Below are 19,404 nucleotides of genomic sequence, written 5' to 3' on the forward strand. Positions count from 1 at the left end.
GGGGTAAACATAGCCTTCTTTTAATATTTGAAAAGCTGTCATGATCACTAACTACCCCTATATTTCTTTATTTTTTATTTTTTATTACACTTTTATTTACAAGATATATGCATGGGTAATTTTGCAGCATTTGATCCCTGCAAAACTTTTTGTTCCAATTTTTCCCCTCCTTCCCCCTACTCTCTCCTCCAGATGCCAAGTAGACCAATACATGTTAAATATGTTATAGTGTATGTTAAATACAATATATGTTATGTTTCTCTTTTTAAAAAACCATCAAGTTAGGGGCAGCTAGGTGGCGCGGTGGATAGAGCACCAGCCCTGAATTCAGGAGGACCCGAGTTCAAATCTGGTCTCAGACACTTAACACTTCCTAGCTGCGTGACCCTGGGCAAGTCACTTAACCCCAGCCTCAGGGGGGAAAAAACTCCATCACACACACAACAATGGTTGCTTTTAAATTCTTTTAATTTTTATTTAATTGCTCATTAAAGTTAATTTAATAGTTATCTTGGGCTTTTTTTTTTCTTTTCTTTTTTTTTTTTTTGCTTATACAATAGTGGCACCCACAATAGGAATCATATTGGTAGTGCTGAAGGTATGGTAGAACTTATTTGTTTAGCACCCTTCCTTTACAGAGGAGCAAAATAATTAGGAAAGTGAATTGTCAGTTTTGTTTCTGACCAAGAAAATTTTTGACTAGAAAAATCTCATCTGTACAATGAGGGATATTGGATTCCTAACAATTTATTTTCTTTGGATGGTAAATGAACAGGACGGTATCATTTCCAAGAATAGGAATGGACCTGACCCAAGTCGTCTTGCCTTCTTTCCACCTCTAGGCAGGGCTATATTTAAGCCATGTTTAATAGATAAGCATCTATCTTACTTCCCAAGATTTTCATCGAAGATCATTTCATGCCCTTGCATTTGTTCAATTTACCGTCAGCAGATTTTTCTCTAGGTATAAATCTCTTAACTAGTTAATGACATTTTCTCTTTTTGTCAGCCTTGTTCAAGGGCAACTCATTGTTATTTTATGTATAAATCCTCCATATTTTTAAAATGTGATTTACAAGTCTTTCTCTGATCTTTTCATCTTGAGTTTCTTTCTATACCCTGTTTACTTTGTATCATCTTTGTGGTTTCCACCCCCTGAATACCCTACAAATTTTGCTTCTTTTCTCTTGTTTAGTAGAGATTGACTGATAAAAGCTTATTCACTGCTGAGCTTGATGTGGGATTTACCTCCTTGTCTGCTTTTATTTCTGCATGTTTACATTTTTGTGTCCAGTATCATATTTGCTTTTTAAACTTTACATTCCTATCCTCCTTGGTCTGAATTCAGTTTTCCTTTATATTCCTACATAATATGTAACCTATTTTATAGTCAAGGGGTGTATGTACCCTTGCACTCTAGGACCTTAGGGATGAACTTTTGCCTTATCTTACCAGAAAAAGGCCTTCTAGTCATATTCTTGCCATTTTAAAAATCCTAAAGTCTGCTCTCTACCCCTCCCACACGAGCTACCCTTTTCTTTCCTCCAGTAGTTATAAGTTCCTTAAGGGCAGACATTTGTTTTATTTGAATTTACACTTTATGCTTATCAGATGCTAAGCATAGACTTTATGCTTAACCTGAGATATAACTAATAAGCTTTAATCAGTGTGTTTTCCCTCCCCCCTTCTGACTCCCTCTTCTCTCCCTCCCCCTCTTTTCCTCCCCCTTCCTCTCTTTCTCTGTCTCTCTCTCTCTCCATCTTTGTCTCTCATCTCTGTCTCTGTCTCTCTGTCTCTCATCTCTGTCTCTCTCTCTGTACATCTCTCTCATCTGTCTCTTGTTTCTCTGTTTCTGTCTCTCTCTCTGTGTCTGTCTTTGTCTCTGTCTCTCTCTGTGTCTGTGTCTGTGTCTGTGTCTGTCTCTGTCTCTGTCTCTCTGTCTCTCTCTCTCTCTCTCTCTCTCCATCTTTGTCTCTCATCTCTGTCTCTGTCTCTCATCTCTGTCTCTCTCTCTCTGCCCATCTCTCTCTCTCATCTGTCTCTGTTTCTCTGTTTCTGTCTCTCTGTGTCTATCTCTGTCTCTGTCTCTTTCTGTGTCTATCTCTGCCTTTGTCTCTTTCTCTGTCTCTCTGTCTCTGTCTTTTGCTATCTATCTCTGTCTCTGCCTCCCTGTCTCTCTCTGAGACGCAAATGGGGTTATTAGGAACCAAATACAACTGACCAATGGCATGTATCCATCCATCCATCTGAAAGGCATATTTTGTTTCTACCCATTTTTACTTACCACTTAAAAACTGAACAAATTTTTTCTATGAATTTTTTATTTGTTTCTCTTTATGTACCCTACATTTTCCAATATACCCTATTCCTCCCTGCCAAAACAATCACTTATAACAAAAAAATGAAAAGGAGGGGAAAAAAGGGTTGAGCAGAATTAACAGATCAACAATTAACAATCATTTCTACCAGGAAGGACATGGAAGAAGACATCCTTATACCTCTTTGTTAGGGTTAAATGTTGAAATGTGGTCACAATTTTGCAGCACTCACTTTCCATTATTTTGTTGAAGTTGTGTATGTTGTTTTTCTTGTTTTGCTTCATTTTGTATCAGTTCATGTAATTCTTCCCAAGCTTCTTTATATTTCTTAATTTTTTTGAGGCAGTCAGGGTTAAGTGACTTGCCCAGGGTCACCTAGCTAGTAAGGGTCAGAGTCCATTTGAACTGAGATCCTCCTGATTCCATTGTACTACCTAGCTACTTCCCATATTTATTATTTTCTTGTAGCATAGTAATATTTAATTGCACTCATGTACTCCAAAGAGTTTAGCTATTCACCAATTGAGGGGCATTTACTTTATTTCTAATTTATTGCTACTACAAAAATGTTCCTATGAATATCGGGGCATTTATGGGCCTTTTCTTGTCACTGATCTTCATGGAGCTATATGCCTGGTAATGGAATCTCTGGGTTAAAAGGTTTGTCCAGTTTAGTCACTTTCTTTACAAATTCCAAATTGAACAAATATAATTTTTTCATTCTTCTTGTTCATTGATAAAAATGTCAAGTGTCAGTGAACCAGTTCCACTTACGTCCAGGCCGCTGGTCATTTATTCATGTAAATCTCTCTGACTACTGTATTCTAGCCAACTTTATTTGATTTTTCAGAAAGGAGAAGGCATTTCAGTCTTAAGCAAGGATATGAAGAAATATTTGGAAGGAGGAAAGCTCAAAACATTTGCTAGATAGAATTTTATATTCTTTGTTCCATATTTTCAAAATTATGTAAAAATATTTTATATTTCTCAGCCTTTGCTAGATTACCCAATTGATGACTGGCCTGGACACAATGGAATTGGCAGCATTGTGGTTTTTTGTTTTTGTTTTGTTTTTTGGCAAGGCAATCAGGATCACACAACTAGTAAGTGTCATGTGTCTGAGGCTGGATTTGAACTCAGGTCTTCCTTAGTCCAGGACCAGGGCTCTTTGTATCATACCAAATAGCGTCCATAGAATTGAAGCCAAGAGAAACTTCTTTCTCTATCTCTGTCTCTGGACAATTATGGTTACTTCTTTCTCTGGACCAAGTAGGTTTATCACTGTTGTGATGTAAGGAGATTAGATTAGCCTGACAAAAAATATAAATCAATAAACATTTGTTGAATGCCTACTATGTTTTAGGCATTATATTAAATGCCAAGTAGGAAACAAGATTTATTTTTTTTAAATAATAGCTTTTTATTTTCAATATATGCAAAATACTTTTCAATTTTTATTCTTGAAAAACCTTGTTTTCCAAATTTTTTTCCTTCCCTTAATCCACCTCTTTCCCTAGACAGCAAGTAATCCAACACATGTTAAACATATGCAATTCTTCTATACATATTTTCACGTTTGTGATCCTATACAAGAAAAATCAGATCAAAAAAGGGAAAGAAATGTGAATTGAAAAAAAACGAACAAACAAGAACAAAAAGGTGAAAATATTACATTGTGATCCACATTCAGTTCCCTAAGTCTTCTCTCTGGATGCAGATGTATCTCTCCATCACAAGTCTCTTGGAATTGGCCTGAATCACTTTATGGTTGAAAAGAGCCAAGTCCATCAGAATTGATCATCGTATAATCTTGTTGTTGCCATTTACAATGATCTGGTTCTGCTCATTTCACTCAGCATCAGTTCATGTCTCTCCAGGCCTTTCTGAAATCATCCTGCTGGTCATTTCTTACAGAACAAGAATGTTCCATAATATTTATATATATACCATAACTTATTTAGCCATTCCCCATCTGCAGGGCATCCACTCAGTTTCCAGTTCCTTGTCAAGCAAGATTTATTCCTAACCAGTACGCACAGTGTTAATTTGCTTTTTGTTACAATCCCCACTTTACTCCCCCTTTTTGGCAAGCCTAGAAGCTGTTCCAGGATGTCATTTTATCATCCAGGCATGTATATAATAACACATTTGGCAATGGAAATTATATACATGTAATAATAATGGAATGTTAGACTTGAATCAAACCTTCCAACTGTCTAGTCTTCATTTTCAGATAATAAAACAAGGCAAAGAGGAAGGGACAGGTCACAGAAAAAATAATGTCAGACCTGGCGCTGAAACCCAGGTGTCCAAGTCTAGTGCTTTGTTCACAGCATCACCACACCTCCTGTTTGTAGAAATGGAAGCATCTGGTCATAGCTGGGAAACTGCCACTGTCATTTATTTGTCTGCAGGCTTAGAATTCCAGTGAGCCCATTACATAGACTCACCATCCCTGTACTCCATCCCCATTATGGCTGACAAGGACAGAGATGGCGCTTGAGAATGGCCAAGGAGAGGGGTTCTTTCATGTCTGTCTCAGTCTTTAAATCACACTTTTCTCAAACTCTACCCCTGGTGTGACAATAGAACTGGTTTTCAATAGATTTTAAAGTTCTTTTGGAAAAGTAAAATTTAAAACATATAAAATTATGTAGTATATTTTTTCAGGATTTTAGTTTTGTCATTTAGCTAATTCTTTTATTTTCTGTGTTGCCTTTTAATCTCCCTTTCGGATCTCTGAAGTTAAAGTTTGTTTTGCTTGTGGTTCTAACCTCCCTAACATTCCCTCCCTTCCAACCACTCCCTCTCCTGCCTGTTTCTGATGGGTAGTGTATTTCTATACCAAACTCTGTATGTATGTGCTTTAGATAAGAATGAGGTCCCTCTGATTCCTACTTTACCGTCCCTTCCTCTGTGTATGTATATGTACTCTTCTTTTTGATTGGTTACATTTCTTTTAATGAACAGGTTTTATACAAGTAGGCACTATTGAAATAGAAAGGTGCTTTTTTGATCATGGATATATTACATTTTCTTTAATTTTTTCAGTCTTCGGATTTTGTTCTAATATTTCATGGGGTTTCTGAGTCATTGAGTTCTGTTTCATCATTTTTTGTTTCAGAAATCCCCAAAGTACCACTGTTTGTCCTAAAGCTATTTTTCCTCCAGAACTCATTTATTATTATTTTTATTATTACTATTATCTCTTGCTTCTTCCCCATACTCTTGAAGTTTTTTGAGGCCAGATTTTAATTTCCTGTGAGATCCTGCTTGTATTTGGGCAGTTACTCTCGACTCTGAATCCAGTGTGGTTTCTTCCTTGTGTTTGGTGCCATCTTCTGTTTTCTCATTTTCCCAACCTGGGTTACTGGTTGGGGACTACGTGCCAGAGTGAGGTTCCGTCCCTCTCACACTCTTGAATGGAGCTGGACCTCACTCAGTGGGATCCTGCAGAGCTTTGGAGAGTTTCAGCTTCCCAGAGTGCTGCAGTGCAAAGGGCTCCCTGGAATGTCTGTGACAGCGGCTCACAGATTCATCCTACCTCCCCATCCTCAGCTCCCTGTCGGAACACTCCCTCAGAAGAGCATCTCAGCCTTAGGATACCTCTGGAGCATTGTGGGTCAGCTCTGGCGGTCTTTGGCCATCCTGACCAGAATTCTTTCAGGTGTTCCTAGTAGACCCTTCTTATTGCTCAGAGACTTCTACATATTTTTGATCCAGGCCTGGTTTGGATAAAGGATTTATTGTTTTTCTCCTGAGATTTATTCATCATTATGTGATATGACAATTGGAGTATATGTGGTAGAGGTGGACCCTTGTATGATCTTTATTTTTTTTTAATTGAATGTTAAAAAATAGATTATTGTGAGAGGGGGAAGGGAAAAGAAGAGGGGGGGAAACAGAAGAGGCCAGGAAGGAGGGAAGAAGAAAAAAAGGAAGGAAGAAAAAAACAAGAGCACTTAGTTTTTGGAGGGGGGAGGAAATCTGGAAGAGGTCAATAGAAGCAAAGGTGTAGGTCCTAGGAAATATGCAGTAACTAAGGCCTCCTTTGGGTTGCAAGATTTGAGAATTAACGTTATAGAGCTTTCAGTTTTTGTCTATGACCTTTCTTAACCAGAAACAAGTGGTTATTATTCTTATGCTGCTAAGACCAGGGGAGGCTGGACACTAATAATAATTTATAGTTATGTTCAGTCCATTTGGCCGAGAACACTTACTGCATTAAAGTAATGGCTAGCTATTTACCCAGTAAAATGACATAGAGTTGCTTTGTAAAAACTTTTATATCCAGTCTGGATTGGTAACAACTTATTGTGGTTGAGGTAATTCAGCATGCATTTATTAAGTGCCTATTGCGTGCCATTTATTAGGGAATAAATGTTCTTGCCCATCATTTTGAAGCATTTTCTAAGACTGGAAAGAAATAGAATTTCTGAAGACCTGGCTATAATCATAAATCTGCTTAGTACTTGTTTTTTCCTGTTACATTTTCAAACCTTAATTTTTTGACCTGCAGGAGAATCTTTCAGTTTTTTATGAGCTGCCCTGATCCTCACAACTATTCATCACTCTGGTGAGCAAGGAAAACTTACTGACCTCCATGCTGGAAATACGACAAGTTTTTAAAAACTCAGTATTTGAATAATTGTTAGAAAATTGCCTTGTGAACTATTTACAAGTACTTTAAATGTATTATTAAATTGGCTGCTGTCTTGGAGAAGGGGAAGGCAAGGAGAAAAAAATTTGGAACTCAGTCTTACAAAAATGAAACAAACTATCTTCATATGTATTTGGAAAAATAAAATAATATTGGTAAAACTGCCTTGTGCAGCCTCATGTTGTACCTCTGAGAATAGTCCTATAATATGTAGGCTTCCTGTTTCTTTCCTCCCTAACCCCTGCCTAAACCATGTCAGCCTTGGGGGAGAACGAGGGACTATCCCAATAGAAATTAGTCTGGCAGTACCGGCCGTCAAAGGGTGAAGTTCCTGTTCCTGCACACCAGTGAGATGAGATTGTCAGAAATTGAACCCAAGGACAAACGGTCTCACCTGGTTCTGGCGGTCACGCACTTCGCCATAGCGAGGACGAGGACGAGTCCTTGGGGTACAGAACTGCTTTTCCCAGAGTCTCGTGGGTACTAGCACAGCAGCGTGGGGTGGCAGGCCCAGCCAGCATGGCAAGGTTTACCAGGCTGACTGTCAGATGCTGCTGCCTGGTTACCAAACTTTGTTTGCTAGACTTCTTAGAGACCGTCTGTAAGCACAGAGCCTGCAGCCAGCCTTGAACCCACGATGGCTTCCAGCAGAATCGCCTTTGCTTGCGGCATTGGTCTTAGGAGTGGGGACATGCTGCTGGTGAAAGGTCGTTTTGTGGGTCTGCTAATATTGGGGCTCTGAATTTTCTAGATATCCTCTCTCCTGGACTGTGTCTCCCTCCTCTCCTCCTTCACCTAAATGATTCTGAGTCTGTCACTAAAATCTTTGTAATTTGTAATTAAGTTACAAAGTTTGTAAATTTTCTCTTATTCTTCCTAAGTTTGGAGTTAGGAAATGAACTGCATTCAGTCTGTTGTTTGGGTAAGAGTGGGGCTGGAGGAAAGTGGTATTTTGTTGTCATTCTGAGATGCTCCTGTTCTTCTGGGTGTGTGGGTGTGATAAGTGGGAAATCCAGCTGTTTTAAATTGCGCTGGGAAGCTATTTCATGTGCTAAGATTAAAAACTGGTGCAAATCCTGCCTCCAAGCATCCTGCTTGTGAGACGAATCTGGGTTGGTAATTGGACTACTTTTCCTATTCGAGATCTATGACTGATATCTGGAACTCTTTAGGGACGCTCAGACTAAAACAGCACGGACACAAACTGTTTTAGAGGGGAAATCCCCCAGCACAGTTTTCATACCTGAACTATGAGTTAATCTGGCGTGCTGTATTTGTCTGTGGCCAGAAGTGGGGGATGCTGTGTCACTGGTGTAAGATCCTAGGTGAAGGATGTTGGTTGGAGGAGACTTTGAGGTGTCCCCAGAATGTGTACACCGATTGGGCTACCTCCCTTACTCCTAGCTAATTAACCAAGAGATAATTTCTTCCTGAGCAGTGTTCTGAGGAGAATAGGAAAGGAGTTTTTATCTACACCAGAAGTGTAAAACACCAATAGATGCCCTGTTTACTAACATTGGGGCTCTAAATGTTCTAGATACTAGTGATCCTCTCCTCTGGACCACCTTTTCCTGCCCTCCTTCCCCACCTAGTTGATTCTGGATTTGTCACTGAAATCTTTGTAGTGGACTGTGATTTCCTGTTATTTTTCCTAAGTTTGGAACTAGGATTTGAGGTTGATATCACTGGTTTACACCCGTGGTTCTTAAAAGTGTAGTCCTTGGGGCAGCTAGAGGGTGCAGCAGATAGAACACTAGCTCTGGAGTGGTCAGGGGAACCTGAGTTCAAACCTGGTCTCATACACCTGACAATTAGTAACTGTGTGACCCTGATAAGTCACTTAACCCCAATTTCCTTCCTTTCTCCCTCCAAAAAAAAGGGTGGTCCTCGAGGTCAAAACTAATTTCTCAATAATATTAAGATGCTTTAATTCCCAGCATGATAAGAATCAATAGATATAATCAAAAACTCTTCTTAATTTTCAAGAGTATAAAAAAGGTTCTCAGATAGTAGACCATGGGTATGTAAAGGGGGATTTTTAATGGTGACATGACAAATCACAGGTGGACCAGAGTGGGAATTTGATGACAATGAAATTCTAGGAGAGACAAACTGGGTCATTTACAGAGAACTCAGTTATTCTGAAAGAATGGTTGGTAGGCTGGGCTGATGTGACTCACTTTTTAAAAAAAAAAACACCCATTCTTACGCTATAATCATGCTTGGGAAATTATCAGTACTTAAATCAACAAGAGTATAGTCGGGTGTTGATGTTAATATGAAAAGCATGAAAGAACAAAGATCTAGAGAATTTTCAGTTATTGCCGAAGGTAGTACAGTAGCTAGTATTTTTATGTTTTAAGGTTTGCATAGCTTTTTGCAAATTTATTTTGCATTGTATCCTATTTGGTCATCACAACAATTCTGTGGTACATTTGTCTTGATTCTTTATAATCCCATTTGGGTTTTCTTGGCAAAGATACTGGAGGGCTTATTATTACTTTGCCCAGGGTCACACAGCTTAGTAAATGAGCCCATTTAGATTTAGTTTTTTTGTTTTTGTTTTTTCTAAGACACTAGAAAACTTTACTTATTAGGAAACTTCTATAACACATTTTTACATTTGAGGAAACTGAGGCAAACAGTCACGTGATAAGAAGTATCTGAAGTTGGATTTGAAATCAGTTCTTCCTGATACTCTATCCACTCTGACACTTCACTGTCCTTAATCCTGCCAATTAGACACTTTTTATTTCTCTTTTACAGATGAGAAAGTTGAGATCTAGAGAGAGTAAGAAACTTCTATGATTACACAGCTTTTGTCTGAGGCAGGATTTGAGTCTGGATTTACCCAGCTTTTAAATTCACCACCTAGCTGTTCAATAAATACAGTGGTCTTTCTTTTATTCCAAGCAGTATTTTCTCTTAACAATGAACATTGGTTGGGCTGTAAGGTATAAACAAGAAGCCTTTTGGTGCTTTGTTGGCCAGGGTACCTCTGTAGGTGCCGAGTGCCAGGCCAGTGCCAGAGATTTCCCATTCTCACTCTCATCTCTGCCATTGGTCAGTCCCTGCAGACAAATTAACACTGTGAGGTACAACAGCCTCCGCAGGGGCAGAGTGCTGGGTTGTGGGGAGAGCCCGTTGGGGGGGGGAGATTAACTGCTTCTCTTTGTTAGCCAAACTGAATCCCCCAGTGTAACACCTCTAAGTGAGACAGTGATGAATGGTTTAGTTCTTTAGAAGTCCTGAAAGGAAAAGCAGTCATGTACAGAAAGATAAACTAGAGATGCACAGAATTCTACAAGTGGAAGAAGACAGGGAACAGGGAGTGTTGGACGGGCTGGGGGAGGTATCATTTAGAACCATGATTTTTTGCTGTTCTTTGACTCTCTCACCCCACCTACTCCATTACCACCATGGGTGGGTGACTTTAGACAGTTTCCTCCTGCTTCAGAATTGATTGCTGTAAACAATTTGCAGCTGTGTATGTTGTTTGCCTGCAAATGTCCACCTCCCATTTTTTGCCAAGAAGTCTTGTGTTGGGTCAATTTGCTTGTTAATCTCCAGGATGCAGATAATACAGACACATGTTTTCCTTAGGCCTTGCGCTTCTGGCTTGTGTTCTCGGTTGCATTTCCAACATGATTCCCCCTTTCCAAACCTCCCCAGGGAGGCACTTCTGCTATGGAATATGCTGAATGGTCTTTCCAGATTTCTTGCCTCAGCAGTGTGACTGCTTGTGACTCATAATAAGAATATGTATTTACTTTTCCTTTATATATATTTGTTGTCTTCTTCAATAGAATGTAAACTACTTGAGGAGAGAAACTTGATTTTTGTCTTTGAATCCCCATCTAATAGTCCTTTTGTCTGTTTATCTGCCGCTCTATACATCATTTGTCCATCCTTCCACCTAACTTATTATTTTCTTTTCTTTTTATTTTTCAATAATATTTTATTTTTTCCAAATAGAGGTAAAAATAGTTTTCAACATTCATTTTTGTAAAATTTTGTGTTCCAGATTTTTCTCCTCTCCCCTTCCCAAGATAGTCAGCAATCACATATAGGTTAAATATGTGCAATCCTTTTAAATATATTTCCATATTTATTATATTGTGCAAGAAAAATCAGACCAACAGGAAAAAACAACCCAACAAAAAGATGAAAATACATGCTTTATCTATCTACTTATTTATTTAATTCATTCCTTTATTTATTGGGTCAGACTGTGATTTCATTGTTTGAAAAGCAGTAAGACAAGCGAGACAGAGTGCTGAATTTGGAATCAGGACAACCTGGCTTCATATTCTACCTCATACCAAAGTTCTGAGACTTTGAACAAATCATATAATCTCTCAAAGCCTCAGTTTCCTTATTTATAAAACGAGGGAATCAGACTCAACTTCAAGGTTCTTTTTAGTTCTGTGATCAGAGGATCCCAGGGTGGGAACCTCCCTTCCTTCCCATTGATGCATCTCCTGTCAACAATTCTTCAGGGTTGTGTACAAAACTGACAGACCAAGTGATGTTTTCAAAATTATACAGCTAATTCGTGTGAGAGACAAAACTTGAATCCAAGTTTTCCAGATTCCAAGACTTGCCCTTTCTCTCATAGACTCTGCTGACTTGTTTTTACAGAAGGGTCAACTCATAGATCCCTAATGAAATTAGATGGTTTTTCCAAGTTAAAAATAACTCAGTCTGAGAAGTGAACTCAGGTCCTATAATTTTAAATTCAACATTCTGTTCATAACACTACTGGCCTGGGTTCTACTTGGGTGGATTAGAAACATTTGTAAATAACTGTTATTTAGTAGAAGGTGGGGAGAGGTTCAGGCAGAGAACTGCTGTGAGAAATTCGAGGAAGGTAGAAGTCACTTTTAGCTAGCTAATGGCAAAGAGAAGGGCTGGAATCAGGTACCAGATTTTATATAATTATAACTTCCAAGAGTGCCATCAAACACAGGCTACCACATCAAGGGGAGCTCTTAAAATGGCTAGTGGCGAGTAGAATTGTGGAAGGGAAGAGGAAAGGAGAGAGAGAAAGAAAGAGTGAATTAATTTCCTATGTGGCTCTTCTTTTATTTTAGGTAAAAGTATGGATGAAATTAAGAAGGTGCTGCTACTGGTGCTGGGCTGTGCTGTTCAGGTTGGTGCATGGGGATTTGGGGGTTGAGGAATTGGGGTCGGGTAAAGGGTGAGATTGTTGTAATCATACGTGGTGTTTTGTTGGTTTTGGTACCCAGTGATGTATAAAGAAATAATTAACAGTGTCATTAATTAACTTAGCAGATGTGCCTACTGCATCAATGACCTATGAATGTTATGCCCTTGGAAACTTCCTTCATCCATCCGTGAGCATTGTAGCTCTAATTTGTATAATCTTAGAGGAGGTCTCAGAACTATTTGAAGTTAATTCTTTCTGACCTCTTGTCCACCATTTTATTCTTGGTCCCATGCTACCCCTCTAGGAACTTGCCATTCCTATAATAAATCGCACTTTGTGTAGGTAAGCCAGGTAAAGGGAACATGTTCTGTGCCCCCTGAGTTGAGATTGGACAGTTCTTTGCTAAGTTACTACATGTTGCTTTTGTCTTTCTTTAGTATAAAGAACTGCTTGGGACACAGAGAAGGTAATGAGGGACACACAGCTAGTATGTGTCTCAGATCAGGATTAGAACTCACATCTTAGTGGCTGAGCCCGGCTCTCTGGCTGTTTTGTCACTTTGTATATGTGTGTGTGCATTTTTATGCGAGAATAAGTCATCATGTGTGGAGGGCTAGCTCTAGAGGCAGGAAAATCTGGTGCTTTTCAAACATACTGTTTGACTCTTACACTCTCAGTTAAAGATGAACTTTCAGCTTGACATTAGTGGAGGGCATTTCAACACTGGGAGTTCTCCAAAATGATGAAATGACAGGTTGAACACCCCTTCCCACCCTAAAAGTGTAAATGTACATGTACTTTATCAGGTTGACTGCTCCATTGTAGTGACTCTTGAGAATGGAAATGAATCTGATCTTCTAATTTCAAAGAAAGAATATCTCATCCCAGAGAGGTAACTTGTTCAGTGGTAAAACTAGGTGAAACTGGATAATCATACTAAAGATATGGACTAACATTTATTTTGTGCTTCAACTGTCCAGTTGTATAGATACACATGCAACACTTTTGGGTTGCTCAGCCTATTATTTCATCATTTTAGGGAACTCCCAGTATGAAAGTGCAGTCTGCAAATATCAACTTGAAAGTTCATCTTTTACTTAAAATTTGACCTATAGTCAGATTTCTATAACGACTCTGAGAGTTAGCTGCAATAATCCCCCCATTTTGCAGATGAGAAAACTTGGGCTTATTGAGGTGAGTGCTTTGCTTAGTGTGAAACACCTACTAAGTGTCTTTGGTAGGATTTAAACTCAGGTCCTCCTGATTCTTCAGTCCAGCTGTCTCTCCACATCTGTACTCGGTATGTTTCCATATCACCATGTGGTGACCAAAAGGAGATTTTCTAGGATTGGGAACTGACTCCTGTGATCAATCAGTGCCATGGGGTAAATGGCAACATTGCCTCTGATAATTTGCAGTGCTTTTTACTCAAGAGTCTCTGTACTGTGCCCATCATTGCCTTTTTTTCAGCATGGCCAATGTCATCCGAAGGATTAAGGTCTATGTTTGCATAGTTTTAGTATAGAAACATGAATGGAAATATTAACCAATTTAATCATGGAGGGGGGAACTTCTTGGACATTGAGAAGTAGCCAGGTTGGCAAGAAGGAAGTTATCTTTTTTTAAATGCATTTATGTACCTGAGGTAGTCTCTCAGTTAAAAGATGGAGCCCATTGTTGGCCAAGAAAACATCTTTCATTAACATTTCATCCCTTTGCAGTGTGAAAGGAAAGAGGAATTTATTGAAAAAATCAAACAGCTGGACATCGAAACCCAGGCTGGAATTGTGGCACACATCCAAGAGGTAGGATTTGTTCTTTTAAGCTTTTGTGGGGTGGGCTATATCTGTGTGTACTTGGCTGTGGAGTGTCGTGCTAGAGAGGTTTTAGCTTACAATAACATAATTTTTGAAAATACTTTCAATAGTATTTTGTTTTTCCAAATACATGTAAAAATATTTATTGACATTCATTTTTGTGAGACTTTGTGTTCCAAATTTTTTCCTATCTTTTATTACCTCCCCTCTTTCTAAGATCAAGCAATCTGATATAGAAGGTCAACATCATTTGTAATGAGTTTTATTAATTTGGAATTTCAAACAAAATAATTATGTTTGGAAACACGGTCATAAGCTAATTAGATATGTATGTACACACCCACCCACCCACACTAATTTTTTTGCCTCAATTAAATCTCCTTTTGTTTCCCACTTATTCCCAAATATGGACTCGGGCTATTTTTAAGAGTGATGGTGTCAGTTGGTTTAAGCTCTGAATTGATTTACATACTTCTAAAATGTCTTCTGGCAAATGTCACCCTGCTTTCAAATATTCGTTTCTTTTTAAAGAAAAAGACTCTGCTACTGTCAGTAGTGAGGAGAAAAGACACTGACTTGCTGTCATTTTAAAGGGTGACATCAGAAAGTTCTATAAGTGCTTCTCCCTACCCCCCCTCGACCCCCGTGCAGCAAGAGCACGTTTGGGTATTCCTGGGGGAGGGGGTTTCAGCTCTCTCTCAGAGAGAGGGTGTGCATTTAAATGTATGTGCCCACATGCTTGTCTTAGTGAGCCAACCATTTTCCTGTAACGGTCACACTCTTGAGACAATAATTGGGAGCCCTTTTGGTACTTAACCCCTTCATCTTGATCAAGTAACATTGTTACTAATAGTAATCATGATAACCATCTTAAGGTCTTCAAGCATGGCAATGATGGATACTTATAAGGAGTGTAGTAGACACAGAATTAGAATCCTGCTGATTAGTTGATTTGTTATAAAGAGGAGACCTGGGAGACTTGAGCGTATTGGGAGAAAGTGTCATAATCAGGGGCAGGGTAATGAGAAGGGGAATCTGCTTAGTGTCATAAAATTGATTTCAGTTTTAGATTCTTGACTGACAAGTGAAAATCTCCCTTTTTTGACAGTAATTTCTTGGGTTGGGACTAGTTAAGAGAACAATGCATTCAGGTATTTTTAGGGCAAGTGTGGCTTTGTTCAGTAAGGCTTAATTTAAGATAATTTGAAGTGCTACCGTTTCTGACTCCATTTGGCAAAGTGCCTCAGTGATGGGATTAATAATTCACCCGCCTTCCAAATGAGACAGGTGTTCGGCAGACATTTAAAGCTCACATCTTACGTTTGTTCTGATCCATTTACCTGTTCATGATTAACCTGAGCTCTGTTCTTGCCTCCTTTTCCAAGAACCCGCATCCCACCCCCCAAAACAGTGTCTGTGATTGTTTGCAGGTGACCCAGAACCAAGAAAATGTGTTTGACCTGCAGTGGTTGGAGTTGCCAGACATGGCCCCGGAGGAGCTAGAGTCTCTCTCAAGAAACATGGTGTTTCATCTCAAACGGCTCATTGATGAGAGGGACGAATGCACAGAAGTATGTCTGAGAGGTCCCTTCAGTGCTAGAAAGAATGGAAGGCAGAGGATGGGGAGGGTCGTAGGAAAGGCCACAGTGGGTCGGTGATGGTACAGATCCTTGCCAGGACACCACCGTCTCTCTTGTCTTTTCCTGAGATGCGTTTTTTATTTTCTCTTTCTGATATTAATTCCTCTTAAGACTCATCCAGCTTAATATTCTCTCTTCCTCTCCTCTCTTTGCTCTCTAGTCCATATCTAGAACATAGATTTTAGAACTGGAGGACCCTGGGAGAATCTCTCTACCAGAATTAGGGAGATTCAAGTATAATGCAATGGATTTGGAGTAATAATTTCAAACTCCACTTCAGACCCTGCCTCATACTAGTTGTGTTACTTTGATAAAGGATTTACCTTCTTAGACTCTATTTCCTTGGCTCTAAAACTAGAAACTGGTCCCGTCCAGCTCTACGTCTACCATACTATGATACATGAAGTTGTATGACGAGAATAAAACAGGAGTGGTTTGGGAGAACCATCAGTGTGTGGCCCTCAGTCTGCACCTCTATAAAAAGACTTTGTGAGGCTTTCTGGATCTAAATGTATGTTTCTATGCTCTTTCCCCCCCTCCTAACTGAAGTTAATAGTGGACCTTACGCAGGAGCGAGATTATCTGCAGTCTCAGCAGCCCCCCAGCCCCCTGAAAGTGTCCAGCACTGACTCCACCCCCAGCCCGACAAGCAGCCTCTCCAGCGAGGACAAACAGCATCTGGCGGTGGAACTCGCCGACACCAAGGCCAAGCTGCGGAGGATCCGGCAGGAATTGTGAGTCATGGGGAACCTTGTCCCCTCATCGAAGAAGCCAGTCGTGTTTTACGGTTTTGTTTAGTTATGTGATGGGTAGATTTTGTTTGATTTTGTTCTTGCTATATTCACTGTGTTGTAAAAATTTAATATTTTATTTGCCCCCCAATCTCATGTTTTAAAAACATGTTTTTACACTCATTAAAAAAAAATTGAGTTTCAAATTCTCTCCCTTTCTCTCCCCTTGCCCCCAGCAATTTGATACAGGTTATACATGTATAGTCATACAAAACTGTGTTGCTTTTCAAAAAGCATGCACTCACCAGGACTCTCTCTTTTACCCCTTCCTCTTTCCTCCCACCCTGTCCAACAAATTATAGGTTGAGTTAGACATGATCTTGTTATGCAGATTGTCCCAAAAGTTTTGAGGTAATTTTAAATCTTCCCCCCCCCCCCCCCCGGCTGGGGTTAAGTGACTTGCCCAGGGTCACACAGCTAAGAAGTGTTAAGTGTCTGAGACCAGATTTGAACTCGGGTCCTCCTGAATTCAGGGCTGGTGCTCTATCCACTGCGCCACCTAGCTGCCCCAGTAATTTTAAATCTTAAACTTAATTTTGTCAAAAAAAAAAAACAAAAAAAAAACAAAAAACTTTGGGGACACTCTGTTTAACAAACAGTTGGTTTTTATTACAATTTAAATTCAAGGATATCTAGTTGGCGCAGTGGATAGAGCACCAACCCTGAAGGCAGGAGGACCTGAGTTCAAATGTGGTCTCAGACACTTAACCCTCCCTAGCTGTGTGACCCTGGGCAAGTCACTTAACCCCCATTGCTTCAGCAAAAAAAAAGATTTAAATTCAAAATGGCATTATGACTTTTGGGACACTGTATTTTCTCAATTGGAGACAAACTTAAATGCTATTATTCTAAAATTTCCCTACCTCCCTTAGACTCCTTTGTGTTTCCTTCCATTGTTAGTTTTCAAGGTGATCTCTGGCTCTTCTCACCCTTTTGTTGCAGTAGCTCCTCCACCCTCACTGGTCCTCCCCAAACTTCCCGGCTTTGGGGAGTCAGCTGGAGGAGAGGGTAGTTGCAGCAGGAACTCCGATGCCTGGGATCAGACCTTTATCCTAAGAATAATTGGTGGTTCTTCTTTGTCTGTACAGGTGGAAGCGTTGTTCCTGGTGAATATGAGTTTAGGGAAAGGCCAGGAGAAAACAGAAGGAATTCCTAAGGCAGGCTCATTTCTGCAAACTCCATTTACATTTATGAATTTTCCCAAAGGACTCGGATTTCCTTTCCCCCTCCCACTCCCTTTTCAACCCTTTGCACAATCTTTGTGGAAACAGCAGATCCTGTTCCAATCGATTGTTGATGTTATCTCTGAGCTCTCACCTCTCATCTCTTACTTCAGGGAGGAGAAATCAGAGCAGCTCGTCGATGCTCGGCATGAAATTGATCAGCTGGTGCTGGAACTGCAGAAAATCAAGCAAGAGGTAAGGAGGGAGGGCTTCCACCCCCAAAATGCTCATTAAGCACCTGCTGTATACAAAATACCACGTTTTAAGACTAAGAATTAGAAGTGTGGGATTGGGAAGGTTGATATATATATTTAATAATTTATTATATTATATTATAATAAATATATATATATAGTATTATAAATAATAATTTAATAATAGAAACCAGGAAGTTGTTTATTGAAATTTTTTTTTTGAGTTTTTGGAACATTTTATTTCCATTATATTTTTTAAAAAGTTTTTTGAGGAAAAAGTTGAGAATATTCATAATTGCCATCTTCCACAATAATGCTCTGCGTGCATTTAGCCATTCATGTAGTCGAGGAGTGTTGCATCAGAAGTTGTTTATTTTGGGTTTTTGGTTTTTTTTGGAAGCAAATGTACAATTGTTTTCCATTATAGTCTCTTAAGAATTTTCTGAGGGTAAAGCTAACTGAGAATATTAAAAACTATAGTAGTGATAGCTGTTTCCTGCAGCAGTGCTCTGCTAGGGCCCAGCCATTCACTTGGTAATGGTTGGTACAGTTTCTCCTTTTCTCTGCAATTCCTGGATACCTTTAGTTCTCCACGTTTCCTTTTCCAAGCAGTAGATCCTCCTCTCCCTGGCTCCCCAACCCCTTAACAGAGGTTTTCTCTGTTCACTGTCCATTTATACAGAATATCCACCTTGGGGCCGATGCCCGATCTGCACGAGCCTACCGGGATGAACTGGACTCTTTAAGAGAGCGGGCCAACAGAGTGGAGAGACTTGAGATGGAATTGGTCAGGTGTAAGGAAAAGCTGCATGATGTGGATTTCTATAAAGCACGTATGGAGGTAAGCCCTTGGGGAGCTTGTCTCCTGGGGGGCAGGGGTGTACCCCTGGGTGGTCATTTGGGATGGATCTCTTGGTGCCCTTCTTTGAAGGAGAATATCAGGGAAAGCTTCCTACAGGTTCCCTCTACTTTTGAGCCAGTGCCGACCTCCCCAAAGTATCCCCCTGGTCTTGGACTGGAAATCAAGAGACTCTAAGTTCAGTTTCTGATATGAACATTTAATAATTATGTGTCTCAAGATAAATGCTCTCTTTGCTTTGCAAACTAGGAGACATGGTTGGGACTTCTGGTTTCTCTTCTACCTGAAAATCTGTGGCTCTTCTCTCCACCAGAGCCTCCCTCCAGTGACAGTTTGTGGGGCTGGGGGACGCTGGTGCTCAGTCTATGTTAGAGGTGGACAGCCTTGCTGCTAGGGGCTGGCTTCTGTTGATCTTAAGCTTTAATAATCTCCTTTTTGTTTCAGTTCATTAAACACTTACAGAGGCAACATGCTAAGTGCTAGGATGATAATGATGAGATGTGATCTCTTCTTGCTGGAGTTTGTATTTTAGTAGAAAAGAAAAGACACCAACAGACTAAAATAACTGTGGAGAAGGGTGAAAAGTGCGAGGGGATTCAGAATTGAGGGAAAGGTCACTTGTTGCAGGCAACAGAGATCATGATAGACTTATTTTTTTTAAAAAATGGCATCAGACATATATAGGATTTCATCCTTCTCATCACTTGTGATTGTCTTGACTTAAATAAATTG

General features: G+C 39.7%; 1 protein-coding gene across 2 annotated transcripts in view; it reads left to right on the forward strand.

The window, feature by feature from the left end:
- Nucleotides 1-19,404, forward strand: part of CCDC88C (coiled-coil domain containing 88C) — a 221,760-nt gene that overhangs the window by 103,690 nt on the left and 98,666 nt on the right. The window contains exons 1-7 of one of the 2 annotated variants that reach the window (XM_074289719.1): nt 7,554-7,685; nt 12,072-12,130; nt 13,870-13,953; nt 15,396-15,536; nt 16,155-16,339; nt 17,733-17,814; nt 18,496-18,654. In XM_074289719.1, coding sequence (XP_074145820.1) covers nt 7,616-7,685; nt 12,072-12,130; nt 13,870-13,953; nt 15,396-15,536; nt 16,155-16,339; nt 17,733-17,814; nt 18,496-18,654 — 780 coding nt within the window. In that variant the 5' untranslated portion in view covers nt 7,554-7,615. Of the gene's footprint in view, nt 1-7,553; nt 7,686-12,071; nt 12,131-13,869; nt 13,954-15,395; nt 15,537-16,154; nt 16,340-17,732; nt 17,815-18,495; nt 18,655-19,404 lie in introns of those variants that run through there. The other variant, XM_074289718.1, reaches the window with a different exon arrangement.

Source organism: Sminthopsis crassicaudata, chromosome 2 (genome assembly GCF_048593235.1).
Source record: "Sminthopsis crassicaudata isolate SCR6 chromosome 2, ASM4859323v1, whole genome shotgun sequence".
Classification (NCBI taxonomy): Eukaryota; Metazoa; Chordata; class Mammalia; order Dasyuromorphia; family Dasyuridae; genus Sminthopsis; species Sminthopsis crassicaudata.